Raw genomic sequence first — 14,766 nt, forward strand, 5'->3', positions numbered from 1 at the left:
AATTATGTTTATTTTGTAACTTAATAGCTCATTATACACATTATACAAATAGTTCATTGTCTCCCTAACGAGATCCCTTCTAATAAGATAAAAATTTCAACAATACTATTTATCATTTAATTAGATGAGAGAAACCTTCGTAACTCTTTTCCTTCTTATTATACTTCTACTTGTTAATTAATTATATTACACTTAATTTATGTATTAAGTATTTAATTAATTTAGAAAATGAAATTTAATTTTTGTATGTTTAAAATATTTTCTAATTTAATAATTTCTAATATTTTTCTCCTTTAACTAAATAAAAGTGGGCGCCGCTGTGCAAAATCGTTGATATGCTGATTTTAGGAGGGACTGACAGATAAGCCACTATTTGCTTGAGAGAGTGCCACGTTTGGAGCATGCATGCACATGTCCACTAGCCCAAAATTTACCTGCTGTATTTCATTCATTCTAGAAAAGATAATAACTATTAAAAAATTATAGTTAAATTTTATTAAATAATTTAAAATATTCGATTAAATTATTAAATATAGTATACATTCATATTTTTGTTAATATATTTGTTTATGTTAGTAATTATTTCTAGAAAGATGTTAGCCTGTGACACATGTATACGGTTAGAAGCAAGAATAGTTTAAACAGTGTATTATTGTATGTTTAAAAGGTATAATACATTATGATATATATAATATGATACGAAATACATAATATATAAATTTTAAAATCTTATATGATACAGCAATAAATATATATATATATATATATATAAAATATAAGATAATTTTAGATAAATTATAATGATATTTTAATATTTTATTGATATTAAAATATAAATTAAAATTTTTAATTATTTTTAATATTTTATTTTAATTATATCAAGTAAGTAAAATATTTTTGTTTTAATAAATAATAATATATACTATATTTAAATTTATTTTAAGAATATATGTTAAGAATAAGACTAGACACGTTGACACGTGATGGTAGTTAGGTGTGTTTAGACGTGTCCGAAAAAAGAATTTTTTTATTTTTTATGAAGACACGGTTGGATACAGCAAACATGCGTGTCAGACGAATATCAGTGAGTGTCATGTCCGAAATGTATCTGACACATGGACACGGCAACTCAGCGAAGTATCCATGCTTCATAGACAATACATATAAGAGTATATATAGATGTTAGAAAAATCAAAGTAATAAAAATATACAATCGTATAATTAATATACAAATATTTTATATAAATATAAATATAAATGATACTAATTAATCTAATTAATCCTAATTATTCTCTAACATCTCCCCTCAAATTCAAGTAAGAGCTAAGGAAACCATCTTGAGTAAGATGATGAGCCTTTGCAAAGATGTCAATCGTCTGATCCAAAGTTTCAATATAGTGACGAAGCGAACAACATCAATAAGAAGACGTTGTCGAACAAAGTAACAATCAATTTGTGCGTTTATGAAACACATTATTATGCACATTTTGAATAACATTGCGATTGTCACAAAAAATACATTGATCGGAGATCACTGAAGAGCACTCAAATCTGTTAAAAACTAACGAATCGAAATAATTTCAGCAGTAGTGTCAACGAAAGTACAGTAAATTTAAGGACTAAATCTCTAAATTTGAATATTTTATTATTTTTAAAATATTCTATTAATTTTAATATTTTTGGCATGATAAATATTTAATTATAAAATTAAAAATAATATTAAAAAATTAATTAAAATTTTTAAATTATAAAAACTTTATTATAAAATTATAAAAATTGGTAGAATAATTTAACCATTAATCTTCTTAAAAATAAATAGGTCAACCATATAATTCAATTCTTTTACAATACAATATATATAGTTTTAGTTTTAGAGCAATTCTAGTAAAATATTTTTTTTAGTATCAATTTTGATTTTATACTAATTGAACTGGTTTGAAATTGAAATTTTATATTGGATATAATATCTGAAATAATATTAATATCAATAAGGACGGTATCATTTTAAAAAAAAACTAATAAAATACTGTTATTTTTATATTCATTAAATAAATCATATTTTTTGTTAGTGTTTTTATGTTTTTTTTTATCAAAATGAATATATTAATTTAATGTTTTTGACTCGTATATGTAAATAAACGCAACTTTTTAGTTTGGCGTGGTATGTAATGAAAATTAGGAAGAGACAAATCAAGAAAAATAAAAATTAACAAAGCACTTCTTCTGGGTTGTGGTCGACAGGGTAGAAAGAATACAGAACCCTACTGATAATTTCTTCCTCCAGAAAACTGTTGGATCGGCGTTTTACCCGAACTTCTAATATAATGGAATGAGCAATATTAGGAGTAATAATATTTGTGATTGGTAGCTATCAACTAGCCATTAATGATAATATAATGGTGTGAAATTTCATCTAATGATTTATCTTTTTCTACTAATTACATGCTGGTCAAAATACAATAAAATTATTGTCCCCTAAACTTTTTTTAATGAAATTTTGAAAGAGAGATGATTGAATGGAAAAGGTGGGCACAATTAATGAGTGGATGAGGGAAATCGATGACCGCAGCAATGAAAAAAAAAAGGTGAAAAAATAAGACGTGATTGATGTTGTTAATGGCAATTGTTATTACACAAATCCTATTTTAGCAAAATCATCAATTAATTTCAATTATTCAAATTATGATTTAATAAAAAAAATTAAAATAATTATAATAATTAAATTATTCAATTCTTAATCAGACACTTAATTTCTTGTACTTTTTCATATATATTTTCACTCTCACTTTTAAAACTTTACGGATATTTCTTCATCTTTATGATCACTCAAGAGTACACACATATATGTATATAGGAAAACTTTCCTATGTACCATTTACTTTATTGGTATAGCGCTATAGCAGGTACGATACGGTATCTGGTCAGGATTTTGTCTTCACGTGTGACGCGTAATTTCAAAAACATCCTTGTAATTTTAATAGAATGACGCGAGGGGTAGTAAATGAGCAGTGACCATGTGAATAAATGACGAAGAGAGATCATGAACTACGTTAAAGTTGGCTTTGAGCGGCTTGCTTACACCTGATAGGCTTGTTTGGTACATGTCTTATAATTGAGAGTGAACAAAAACCGTTATTTCAACTATGGTTGAGCTTTTTTTATGCTGAAACAAAGATTTTTTTTTAAATAAATATTTTATTTTATTTATTGATATATATGGACACAATTAAATTTTTTATATCCTATTACTTATCTAGTAACAAAAAAATATATCTTATTACTTATTTCATTTATAGATACAAATTTTAAATAAATAAAATGAATGTATTGTGATATATGAAAATTAACATACTCATAATTAATTTATTTTACACAGTAAATGAAGTATGTAAGATATATAATGACAAAACTAAAAAATTTTAAGAGTAAGAACAAAAATATATACATTAAATAAATTTTATTGAATATTGTTAATTATACTAAAAATATAATGGAGATATGAAAATTAAAAAGTATTTAAAAATACTTTCAATCTTAAAATATTGTTCATTATATATCATTTATAAAAAAATTATTTTTTTATTTCTAAAACTTGAATTTAAAACCTCTTAATTAAATTATAGATAACTTATCATCCTTACTAATTTTACTTTTATGCATATTTAATAAAAAATAAATTAATTAGTACATTAGCATCTATTGATACACTATTATTTATAATTTGAAACTAAAATTATATATAAATATCAAAAAACTAAACCTGTATATAAAAAATATGTTTATATAAAATAATAGAAACTTAATTTATAAATATTTTTCTTTCTTTTTTAAATAATTAAATTTTTATATATTTTTTTAATTTGATTTTGATATACTCTCATATTAAAGATTTTATTCATCTATTTAATTATGTATTATAATTAAAAAAATTATCTTTTACATTCATCACGTAAATAATTATTTAAAAGAATAAATATGATTAAATGACTGTGTCAAAAAATATACATATATATGTGTACACTAAAATCAGTCACCAAAGTCAGCCACCAGTATAAAATATATATTGAAATATAAATACACATTAAAAATAAATTAAATCACACATATATTTATAAACAAATACATTAATGACTGATTTTGGTGTATAAATAACATTTTTATATTTTAATATATCAAAATTAATTTCTATGTTTTTAAATAATTGTTCTACTATACATTATAATTTACAAATATTAATTATTTTCCATTCAATTAGAAAGTTTATTTGTTATAATATTTAGGACATAAAATCTTTTTTAATCTAAAATAGTTGTTACAAGCAATATTATTTAAGAGATAAAATAAAAAATATTAATTAATAGATAGATACTATTTTTTCTTATCTTAACTAATTTTTTAAGACAAAAAAGAATACTAATAATTTTACTTATATTTAAAAAATTGAGATTTAATTTGGTAATTAACTAATTGATTAATTTTAAAGATTTTATTATTATTGTTCATTAATTTTTTTATTGAGTTAATTTATTTACTTATTTTTAATTTTAATATTAAATCAAATTTAATAAAATAAATATTCTTACATGTTAAATTTAATAAAAAAATATTTTTAACATAAGTTTCAAAATAAAATTTTATAAAATTTTTGTAAAGAAAAAATATATTATATTAAGGACAAATATATATATTATTATATATATATATATATATATATATATATATATATATATATATATATATATATATAGAATTATTAGAGGTCGAAAATCGGAATCGTCCCCAATTTTCTTTTTACTATAAAATGATCCCCAAAATTTCAGTTTATTTTAAAATCGTCCTTTTTATCAATTTTATTTTTTATTACTAAATTACCCTTCAGTAAAAAAATTATAAAATAAAATAAATATAAAATAAATAAATAAAGAAAGAAAGAAAGGGATACAGAATGGGGGTGGGGAGAGAGAGAAGGGGGGAGGAGGAGGAGGAGGGGGAGAGAAGGGAACCGCCATATCGCCGCACCGTCGCCCTGTCGCGCTGCCTGCACCAACGCACCACCACCAGCTTCTTCTTCTGTGAATTGAACTTTTTTGTAAAATTTTGAATTTTTTGTGAAATTTGTTGTGGAATATTGTTATTGCTGAAATTTGAATTTGGAATATTGTTATTGCTGAATTTGTTGATTATTGTTCAAAGTGCATGTTGCTTGAATTTTCTGATGATGATGATGATGATGAGGCCATGATGATAATGGTGGTGGTGGTGGGTTCTTATTCAACTTGGGCTTTTGGTTGATTTTGGTTGATTTTGGGAAAAGTTATGATGAAGATGATGATGACTATAATGATACTCATGGTGGTGGTGGTGGTTCTCGTTGGGCGTAGGCTTCTGTTTTGGTAGTAGTAGTTGTAGTTGATTTTAGGGTGAAGGGAGAAGGGTATTTTCATCCGAGGGAGATTTTAAAACAAATTGAAACTTTGGGGACCATTTCATATAAAAAAAAAATTGGGGACGATTTCGATTTTCAACCTCTACGTTGGGAACTAAAATCATACTTAACCCAAATATAAATTTATTATATAAAAATATAACTTTTTAAAATAATAAAAATGTATGTATTAATAATTCAAAGGTTATGTTTCATGTAAGGTGAACTTGCTCTATTTATGGTCATAAACATGAATATATAATGTTTACTTGTTTTCGTCAAAGGTAATTTTTAATTTTTTGTTCTTAGGATTTCTTTCACCACTAAATGAAATAGATATATTGATAATAAATTAATCATGATATTAATGAATAGCAAAAATTTTATGACAATAATAAATTACATTATAATAACTATATTAAAATTCGCATGATGCGCATAAAAAAAAATTATTTATAGTATAAATTTAAAAGTGTTATATTATATAAAATTTGATTAAATAATATATAAATTAATATTAAATTTATAAATATTGTATAAAGTATTAATTTTGCATTTTGTATATAATTTAGGATCTTGTTAGGTAAATAATGATTTTAGTGAATAATGTGAACAATGGGTTATAAAATTGGCCCAAAAAATAAAAATACACTACATTTTTAAATTATCTATCTAAATCTTAATATTAGGATAACTACTCACACACCTAGTGAATTGAATATGATATATTCATTGTTCACATTATTTAGTATTTTCATTGTCTACCTATACTTTATCTATAATTTAATATAGTTATTCAAGTAAAAGAGAATATGAAGTAAAATATTATGTATTTTAAAAAAAGATATAGATATTTAATATTATAATTGTAGAAAGTTACATATTTATTTTTTGTTTTTATTTTTGTATTATTTGTAGTTGACATATTTATTAGTCTTCTTATATAATGTTTGTTTTACTATTTTATTTTTGCTTTTTATTGAAGTTATTTGTTTATTTTTTTCTCATATATTTTTGTAGAAATGAGATATTTTTAAATATGAGCTTATTTGAGTTTTGCACTATCTTTTTTATTTATCTTTGTATATAAATTTTTTATTTGAAGATGTTTCTTAGATTTTTTTTATATTTTTTTTATAGTGTCTTGATTAATATACAATTTTTGTCTAAAAATATTAGTATTCGTGTTAGTTTTTATACTTTTTTAAAAATAGAAACTTTATTTAATATACAATATAAATAATATTTTAAATAAGAGAACCTTTTTAGTATTATCTATTTTATTTATCAAGATAGAATAATGGATATTTTTATTACATAATAAATATAAAAATAACAATAGATCTTTTATTTTCTAAAAAAATAAAAAATATTTTAAATAAAAATAGAATAATTAAAAAGTAATTTAATTAGATAAATATATCAATTAGTCACTTAAATTGACGTAGCATAATATTAAAAAACTAAAAAGTTAAGGATGCATTTAGAAACTATCTTAAATTCTGTTTTAATATATTATTAATAGATAGATAGATACATTAGTAAATTAGTAGGTATAAAGTACCTTTTAATTTCTTTGTATTATTAAATATATAATTGTTACAATGCAAGATTAGTAAAAATAATGAGTATATGAATATCTTATTCTTTAATTAAGAAATTTTGGGTTTAAGTTTTGTAAATGGGAAAAAGAATATTTTTTTATCTATATACATATGATAAAGACTGTTTTAAAAATAAAATAAAAATATTAAAAATGACTAAAATTTATTATTTTTTGTTATTATTTAGTTATTAATCAATTTTTTAATTTAATAATTTAATAATATATTTTATTCCATAATTTTAAATATTAATAACTAATTAATAGCCAAAAATAATAAACTTTGATAAATAATCAACTACTATATATATTTAAGTATAATTATATATGTTATTTTACTCAATTTCTTAATGAAATTATTATCACATGAATAATCAAATTTGGTATAAAAAAAAGAATCAAATTTGTTATAATCAGGTAATTAATTTTTTTCATAAATACTAAATATGTATTCTTATATAGCTAGTAGCTGATTTTTTATTTTTGTATTTATGTAATATAATTAAAAATAATTTGACATATTTTTTTATATATCAAAATTAATATTAGTATACAAGTTTATAACTTATATAAATTTAAGCCGAATATGAAGCACATGGATATAAAAATAAATTTATGTAAACGAACATTCTTTTATTTGAATAAAGTATTTTTTTTTCACTTCAAAATACCCATTTTATCTTAACATGTATTGTCTGTATTATTTTATTTTATTTTTATGTCTTTAGTAAATATTTTTTTAAAAATGAATAATATTAATAATTTAAAATTATTGTTTATACTATTGTTATTTAAATATTCTCTTAATAATGAATACTGAAATTCAATACCACAATTTATATAAAAAAATTAGACATAGATATATTAAATTTAATTTATAAAAATTGTATAATTATATATTTATTTTAATTTATTCAAATAAAAAAATTCATTAACCAATAACTCAAGCCCAATTGATCTGCCTCTAACGCTATATTTAGCTGGTCCAAATCCAATACTAAATTTTCCACAACACCACAGTATGAGCTGCTTTGAATGTGCGCCATCATTTGTACAACAAGGGCATCAAGCCACCTTTCAAAAAAATCCACTCTTCGGTTAACGAAATGGCTGATACTCATCTCACGGTGTTCAACATCTTCGCATATACACAACAAAAAATGTCTTCAAAATCTTCACCACCAACTTATTTTATTCATTATATCCACGGTAGAAAATTAAAGAATACTAGTATGCCAGTAAAATACAATGGCATATGTGAAAGTCTTCCGTGTATATATACTGATCATGCTGTAAGGAAATTAAATTACAAATTCTACTTTAGTCTGCCTAATCTACCTTCCTATAATTAACCTTTTCTGATATAGTAAAAGCAAGTACATAAATTTTATTAAGGATTATTCATATATGTATGTGTTACTACTGCTTACGTTTTATGTGTATATTTCTTAGGTTTAATTAATATGTTGATCTCTATAGTTTCGTAAAATTTTCAATTAGGTCTTTATATATTTTTTTTAATTAAGTCTCTATATTAATTTTTTTTAATTAAGTCCTCCTTAATATTAATTGACTTAATTTTATAGAGACACAACTAAAAAAAAAAGAATTGGTATAGAAACCTAAATAAAAAAAAAAGTATAGAGACCTAATTAAAAAAAATAGTGCAAGAATTCAATTGAAAAAAAAAAGTATAAGGACTTAATTAAAAATTTTGCAAAACTATAAGGACCAATAGAATAATTAAACTTATTTCTTATTAAGGATTATTCATATATATTTTATGCCTAATTTCAGCCTAATTAATTACTTGTCCATTAAATAGTTGACGATGAGTGGACGTGGTTTGCACATGGCCTTTAATGAGACTAACCTTGACAACATAAATCCAATTTTCTCCCTCATATCAATCTCCTTATCCCCAATTCGTTTCCAATCAAAGCACTGAATTAATATTCCCAAAGTGAATCTAATAGTACGCAAAGCCAAGGCTTCTCCCGGACAAGCTCTCCTTCCCTTCCCAAACACAATTAATTTTTCTAACTCTCCTTCTTTCTCAAACCTCTCCGGCTTAAAACATGTAGCATCGCACCAAGTTTGAGGATCTCTATTCATATGCCATGCATTGGTCAACACTATGGTGTCTCGTGGAACTCTGTATCCCCCAATAGTGCAATCATCAGAGGATAAGTGTGGGAGTAGCAAAGGGCCAGGAGTATACAATCGAAGAGTCTCGTAAATGATGTTTTTGAGATATGAAAGTTTTGGAAGATCTGACTCCTCTAACAAACGGTCTTGACCTACATGCTTTTCCATTTCATCTCGAGCCTTCTTCATTACGTCTTGATGGTTCAGTAAACATGACATTGCCCATTCTAAAGTCACTGCTGACGTGTCAGTTCCAGCAAGAAACATGTTCTACAACGCAAATCAACTGAATTGGTTGAAATGGAGCCAAAAGTATTACAAGTTAATGATGATATTGATAGAGAATTATAAAACATAACATGGCAGCATATCAACTATGCTACTTGTATACACTAAAGTCAACTAACAGTATAAAATATATATTAGAATATAAATAAATATTAAAAATAAATTAAACTGATTATATATATTTATATATAAATAAATTAGTGGTTAATTTTAATGACTAATTTTAGTATACGAATATTATTTTTGGCAACCTATTTATCACATTAGCAAACAAATTAAAAAGTTAGATTACAAATTCGGTTATACAATTTCATTCTTATTATCACGTGCCAATATTAGCTACACATTTTGACATATATAAGTTGCCAATATAACTTTGTTTAGATATGTCATTTTTCTTTTTCTTTAAAAAAATAAGTATAAATGAATGACATGAGGAAATATAATTATGAATGACTTGGATCAGTGTGTTTATCTTATAAATAAAATATAAATATAAACAAATTTAATTTAGACGCACAATACTATAATAATCTAATTCGACTTATGCATTTGAACAACATTTAAAAAATAAAAATAAAAAATAACTACTTTTATACGCGAATACATATTATTTATATAAAACATATATATTTAAAAAAGATAAAATATTATTTTAATTAATCATTCTTAAATTAAGATAATGAAATATAAATTATAAAATTATTAATGATTAACTTTTTATTTTACCATCACTTTATCGATTTTGTTATTTTAAAGGATCCAAATTTATAAATTTTAATGTTGTTCTTAATGTTTGAATTTAAATTTTATAATATTTTATTTTCTGGTCAAATTTTTTTGTTCAAAATATAATTTTCTCTCTATTATTAATTATTTTTTCTTTGTTTTACCTTTTTGTTATTTTCCTTATCAAATCACTATAATTGTTGGTGTTTGTTATGGTGTCTAAAAAGTATTGTTTAATTACTAAAATAGGTTAAATAATTAATTTTAAATTTAAAAGTATAAAAGTTAAAAACTTTTTAAATATTTTAAAATTATTATAAAAATTAATTTAGACAAAAGTTAGACACCAAATAAAAAATACCATAGAATTGACCATAATTGTTATTAGGGCTGGAAGTGAGTCAAGCCAACTCATGAGCCAGCTCGAGCTCGACTCGTTAATAGCTCGATAAGCTAAGCTCGTGAGCTGGTGAGCCAAGCTTGAGCATGAAATTGAGCTCATAAATTAAATGAGCCAAGTTTGAGCTTGGATAAGCTCAGCTCATTAGCTCGTGAGCTGGCTCGATTATATATATATATATATATATATATATATATATATATATTAATACACATATCCTATATGCATTTAGTCTATACTTTTAATATTATATATATACATATGAAATAGTAATATATAATTATATATATTAATGATTTTAATTATTTAAAATTTTATATTTATTTATTACATATATAATTTTGATGTAGGACATAAATAAAAAATTTATATTTATTGATAGATAAACAATATATAAAATTGTTCTTTTTAAATATTTTTTAAAATATATAAGTTATAATTTATTGATATAAAATTATAGATTTTGTGTTTATGTTTCTATTATTTGAGCCAGCTCGTGAGCTTTCGGTGAGCCGAGCTTGAGCTTAAGAAATAGACTCGATTGTTAATGAGCCAAGCTGTGAGCCAAGCTCAATTTTGGTGAGCCGAGCTTAAGCTTGGTCTAGCTCGGCTTAGCTCGGCTCACTTCCAGCCCTAATTGTTATGCTGTCATCATAATAATGATTAGTGGGACTACCTAAAAGATGATAATATTAAAAAAAATATATATTTTTAAAGAAAAAAGACAAATTTTCACCGAACGACTAAAATAAAATAAAATAATATATTTAAAATAAAAATAAAATACTTCAAATATTAGAAATAAAATTAAAATTAAAATATTAGAAGCTAGATAGTAATTTAGCTTTTTGCATCTGGCAAATTAAATTCAATAAAATATAATAGAAGTTAAGGCTAGAGTAGGTGTGTGTCTAAGAATGGCAGTATGGATCTGGAAGCGTGAGCAGTGTATGTTGGAATAACTGAAGATGGAAATGGAGAAGGAGATGGAGCAAAAATCACCATGTGAGGATAGAGATGAAATAAATAATTTTTTTTTTGAAAATTTTTAAAGTGAAGATGAAAACTATATCTCTCGGTCCATAGGAATTTCGTACTCAGATATATATATATATATATATATATATATATATATATATATAGGAACAAGATGATGATAATATCAGAGTCATTTTGATAAATTCGTTTATAACGTCTTTTTTTATAAATATCTTTTAATAATTAAAATTTAATATATATAATTGATTAAATTGTATTATTTTTGTCAAAATTAGACTAGACAAATTAATTTGACTGAAAAATAGTGAATCAAATTTTGAATCGGTCTAAATTAATATTATTTTTTATTAAAAATAACTACAAGACTTTATTATAGAAAATGATTAAAATACTCTTATTATATATATTAATTTAAAAATTTTAAATTTTAGCTCTTTTCTTTTTTGCTGGCATATAGTTAGAATTTAGAGTTTTTAAAATTAATATATATATATATAATAAAAATATTTTAATTATTTTTTATAATAAAGATATTGTAGTTATTTTTTGTAAAAAAATATTAATTTATACTAATTTAAAATTTAATTTATTAATTTTTTGATTAAACTATTTTGTCTGGTTTAATTTTAATAAAAATAATAATACAATTTAGTTGATTATATGTATTAAATTTTAAGTTTTAAAAAATATTTTAAAAAATAATTTTTTTAACATCTTTATCAAAATGACTGCTTTATAATATTTTAGAAAATATTAGTAAAATTAAAATAATATTTTTTATTATTAAACAATACTTTTTAAAAAACATTACTTAATTGCTAATGACTTGATGAGAAAGGAGATGAGAAAAAAGTTGTGTGTGTGTGGTGCTACTAATTTTACCAAAACAAGGCCTTTGATGATGTGATCAGGGTAGTTGTCGGGCTGCGATTGTTGCAGAGTTAGGAGATGATCTATCATGTTCTCTTCACCCTCCTCCTTCTTGTTTCGACGATGCTCTTCAATCACTCCTTTCAAGAACCTGTCAGTTTTCTCACCAATATTCCTTATCCGCTTCTTCAAACCACCGAAATCAACAACCCTAAGTATAGGCAAGAAATCGTTCACGTTGCTAGGCCCATAGTCTTGCAAAAACTCAGTAACCACCGCTCTAAACTGCTTCCCTTCTTCAACATCGTGGTGGTGGTTCTCACCAGAGATCATCTTCATGATGTTGTTGAATGTCATTTCGTAGAACTTGGAACTGAGCTCCACCTGAGAAAACTCGTCGTCATCATGATGATGACCCGCTGCAAGGGTCCGAACGAGAGTCATGATCTCATCTCTTCGGATTTGGGAGGAGCACAAGTTGTTGATGCGTCGGGTGGAAAGGACATGGAGGGTGGTGATGCGGCGAAGGTTGCGCCAGTGATCGCCGTGGGAACTGGAGCCGAGGGTGGTGGAGTCATATAAGACGTACTTCCCTGAGAGGAAGCGCGGTCGATTGGCAAGGATGACGTCATTCTTGGTGAAGCATTCTTCGGCAGCGGAGGCTGATGAGACGACAACCACAAGGCGGGAGCCGAACCGGAGGGAGATGACGTGGCCATACTTTTGGGAGAGGGACTTGAGAGTGTGGTGGAGAGGCCTCTTGAGATGGTGGAGGTTGCCGATTATGGGGAGGCAGGGTGGACCGGGTGGCAACCTTGGTCGGTGCAATTTGAGCAGAAGGTTAATGGTGATGGTGATGATGAAAAGAAAGAATGCAAGATGAAGGATAGAGTATGATGATAACAAGGAAAAGATCTCCATCCTTGTTATAATTTGGTTTATGAATTTGATGATTTTTTGCAGCTACTTGCCTACTTATTTCCAATTTGCCGTCCTTCCATTTAAATATGTGTACTTGTTTGATAACATTTTTATGTTACTTAAGAAGGCCACGTCTCTTGGCTGCCTCTTGGCTACCAGAGGCAGCATGCCGAGAAAGGTTCTAGACATAATTATGAGTTGAAAAAATATGGAGGCAGCATGCCGAGAAAGGTGACATAATTATGAGTTGGAAAAGTATGAGGAGCACTACAACAAATCCAAGAGAACCAATAGGTAAAGGGGGCATATCCCCAACATGCTTTGACAACTTACATGGCTAGGGCCTGGGGTGCTTGGGAAAAAATTCATCAAGCATAGAAAAAAAAAGGTACTGAAATGCCGAGACAAACAAAAAAAGGAAAGAAAAAGTACCGAAATCTATTTTTTTGTTTTATTTTTTAGAATTTAATATGACCATTTTAAATCGGTTATAAAAACTCGACATACACGATATAGGTTGACTGTTAAAATCATAACGACAAATCAGAATGTTATGATCTCCATGCGTTGCCACTATAATTTGGTAATCAACAAATCTCATATCACAAACTCTCAATATAAAGACAAAGGGAGAACTTATCAGGAGGTAAGTTGAATTTCACTTAAGAATAAGTTGATAAAAGCTGACTTGAGCGTCGGAGTGTCTTTTGCAGATATTTCTCCCCATCTTTTATTCACTTTGCATCAAGGTATACCTCCCTTGGAGAAGAAGCTCGGAGCAGAGATAAGAAAGCTCGGAGTAGAAGCTCAATAAGGATGATTATACCTGGACTGACAAGCAAGAACAATTGATGTCCACTATGGGCCTAAAAAATAAAACCCTTTAATTTTTTTTTCTTTTTATTCTATACCCCAAAATTTCTTTATCCACCTATGGCTGACCAACCTCCTCCAATACCCTCTAAACTGCTTCGGATGGTAATTGAGTTGCAGCAGGCTAATCAGTGCACGCGGAAGAAAATCAAAGAATGGCAAATCAAATATCCGAGTTAACCAGTGTTCGGATTGAAAATAATGACGACCATAATGAACGGGCAGAGGATGAGGATCACGAGTCTGATCCAACACATGTCTCTGAAGTCCAGCGACACAAAGAAGGCCGGCGAGCCGATGAAGATGACGAACCGGACAATGCTGTTGGTCCATTCACTGCTGATATCACAAAATTTCAAGTGCCCAAGAGGTTCACTCTGCCCACGACCTTAACCCCTTACGATGGACTGGGCGACCCAAGGAAGCACAACAAGAAATTTCGATCTATGATGATAGTAAACGGTGCTTCTGATCCTGTTTTATGTCATTATTTTCCAACTTTTTTAGACG

At 25.7% G+C, this 14,766-nt stretch overlaps 1 protein-coding gene across 1 annotated transcript; it reads right to left on the reverse strand.

Moving 5' to 3' along the window:
* Positions 1 to 8,802: 8,802 nt before the first annotated feature.
* LOC130976548 (isoflavone 2'-hydroxylase-like) lies at positions 8,803 to 13,393 on the reverse strand. Its single transcript, XM_057901435.1, has 2 exons — positions 12,475 to 13,393; positions 8,803 to 9,446 (listed from the first exon to the last, which is right to left on the reverse strand). The coding sequence occupies exons 1-2, from the start codon at positions 13,381 to 13,383 to the stop codon at positions 8,835 to 8,837; spliced, it is 1,521 nt and encodes a 506-aa protein (XP_057757418.1). The 5' UTR covers positions 13,384 to 13,393; the 3' UTR covers positions 8,803 to 8,834.
* Positions 13,394 to 14,766: the final 1,373 nt, after the last annotated feature.

This window comes from Arachis stenosperma, chromosome 4 (assembly GCF_014773155.1).
Source record: "Arachis stenosperma cultivar V10309 chromosome 4, arast.V10309.gnm1.PFL2, whole genome shotgun sequence".
Classification (NCBI taxonomy): Eukaryota; Viridiplantae; Streptophyta; class Magnoliopsida; order Fabales; family Fabaceae; genus Arachis; species Arachis stenosperma.

Bases quoted from the DNA above. Each gene is read 5' to 3' on its own strand.
- LOC130976548 (XM_057901435.1), bottom strand. From the start codon at position 13,383: ATGGAGATCTTTTCCTTGTTATCATCATACTCTATCCTTCATCTTGCA. The intron at 9,447-12,474 runs GTAAAATTAGTA...TTTGCGTTGTAG, and splicing joins TCATCAAAGGCCTTGTTTTG to AACATGTTTCTTGCTGGAAC.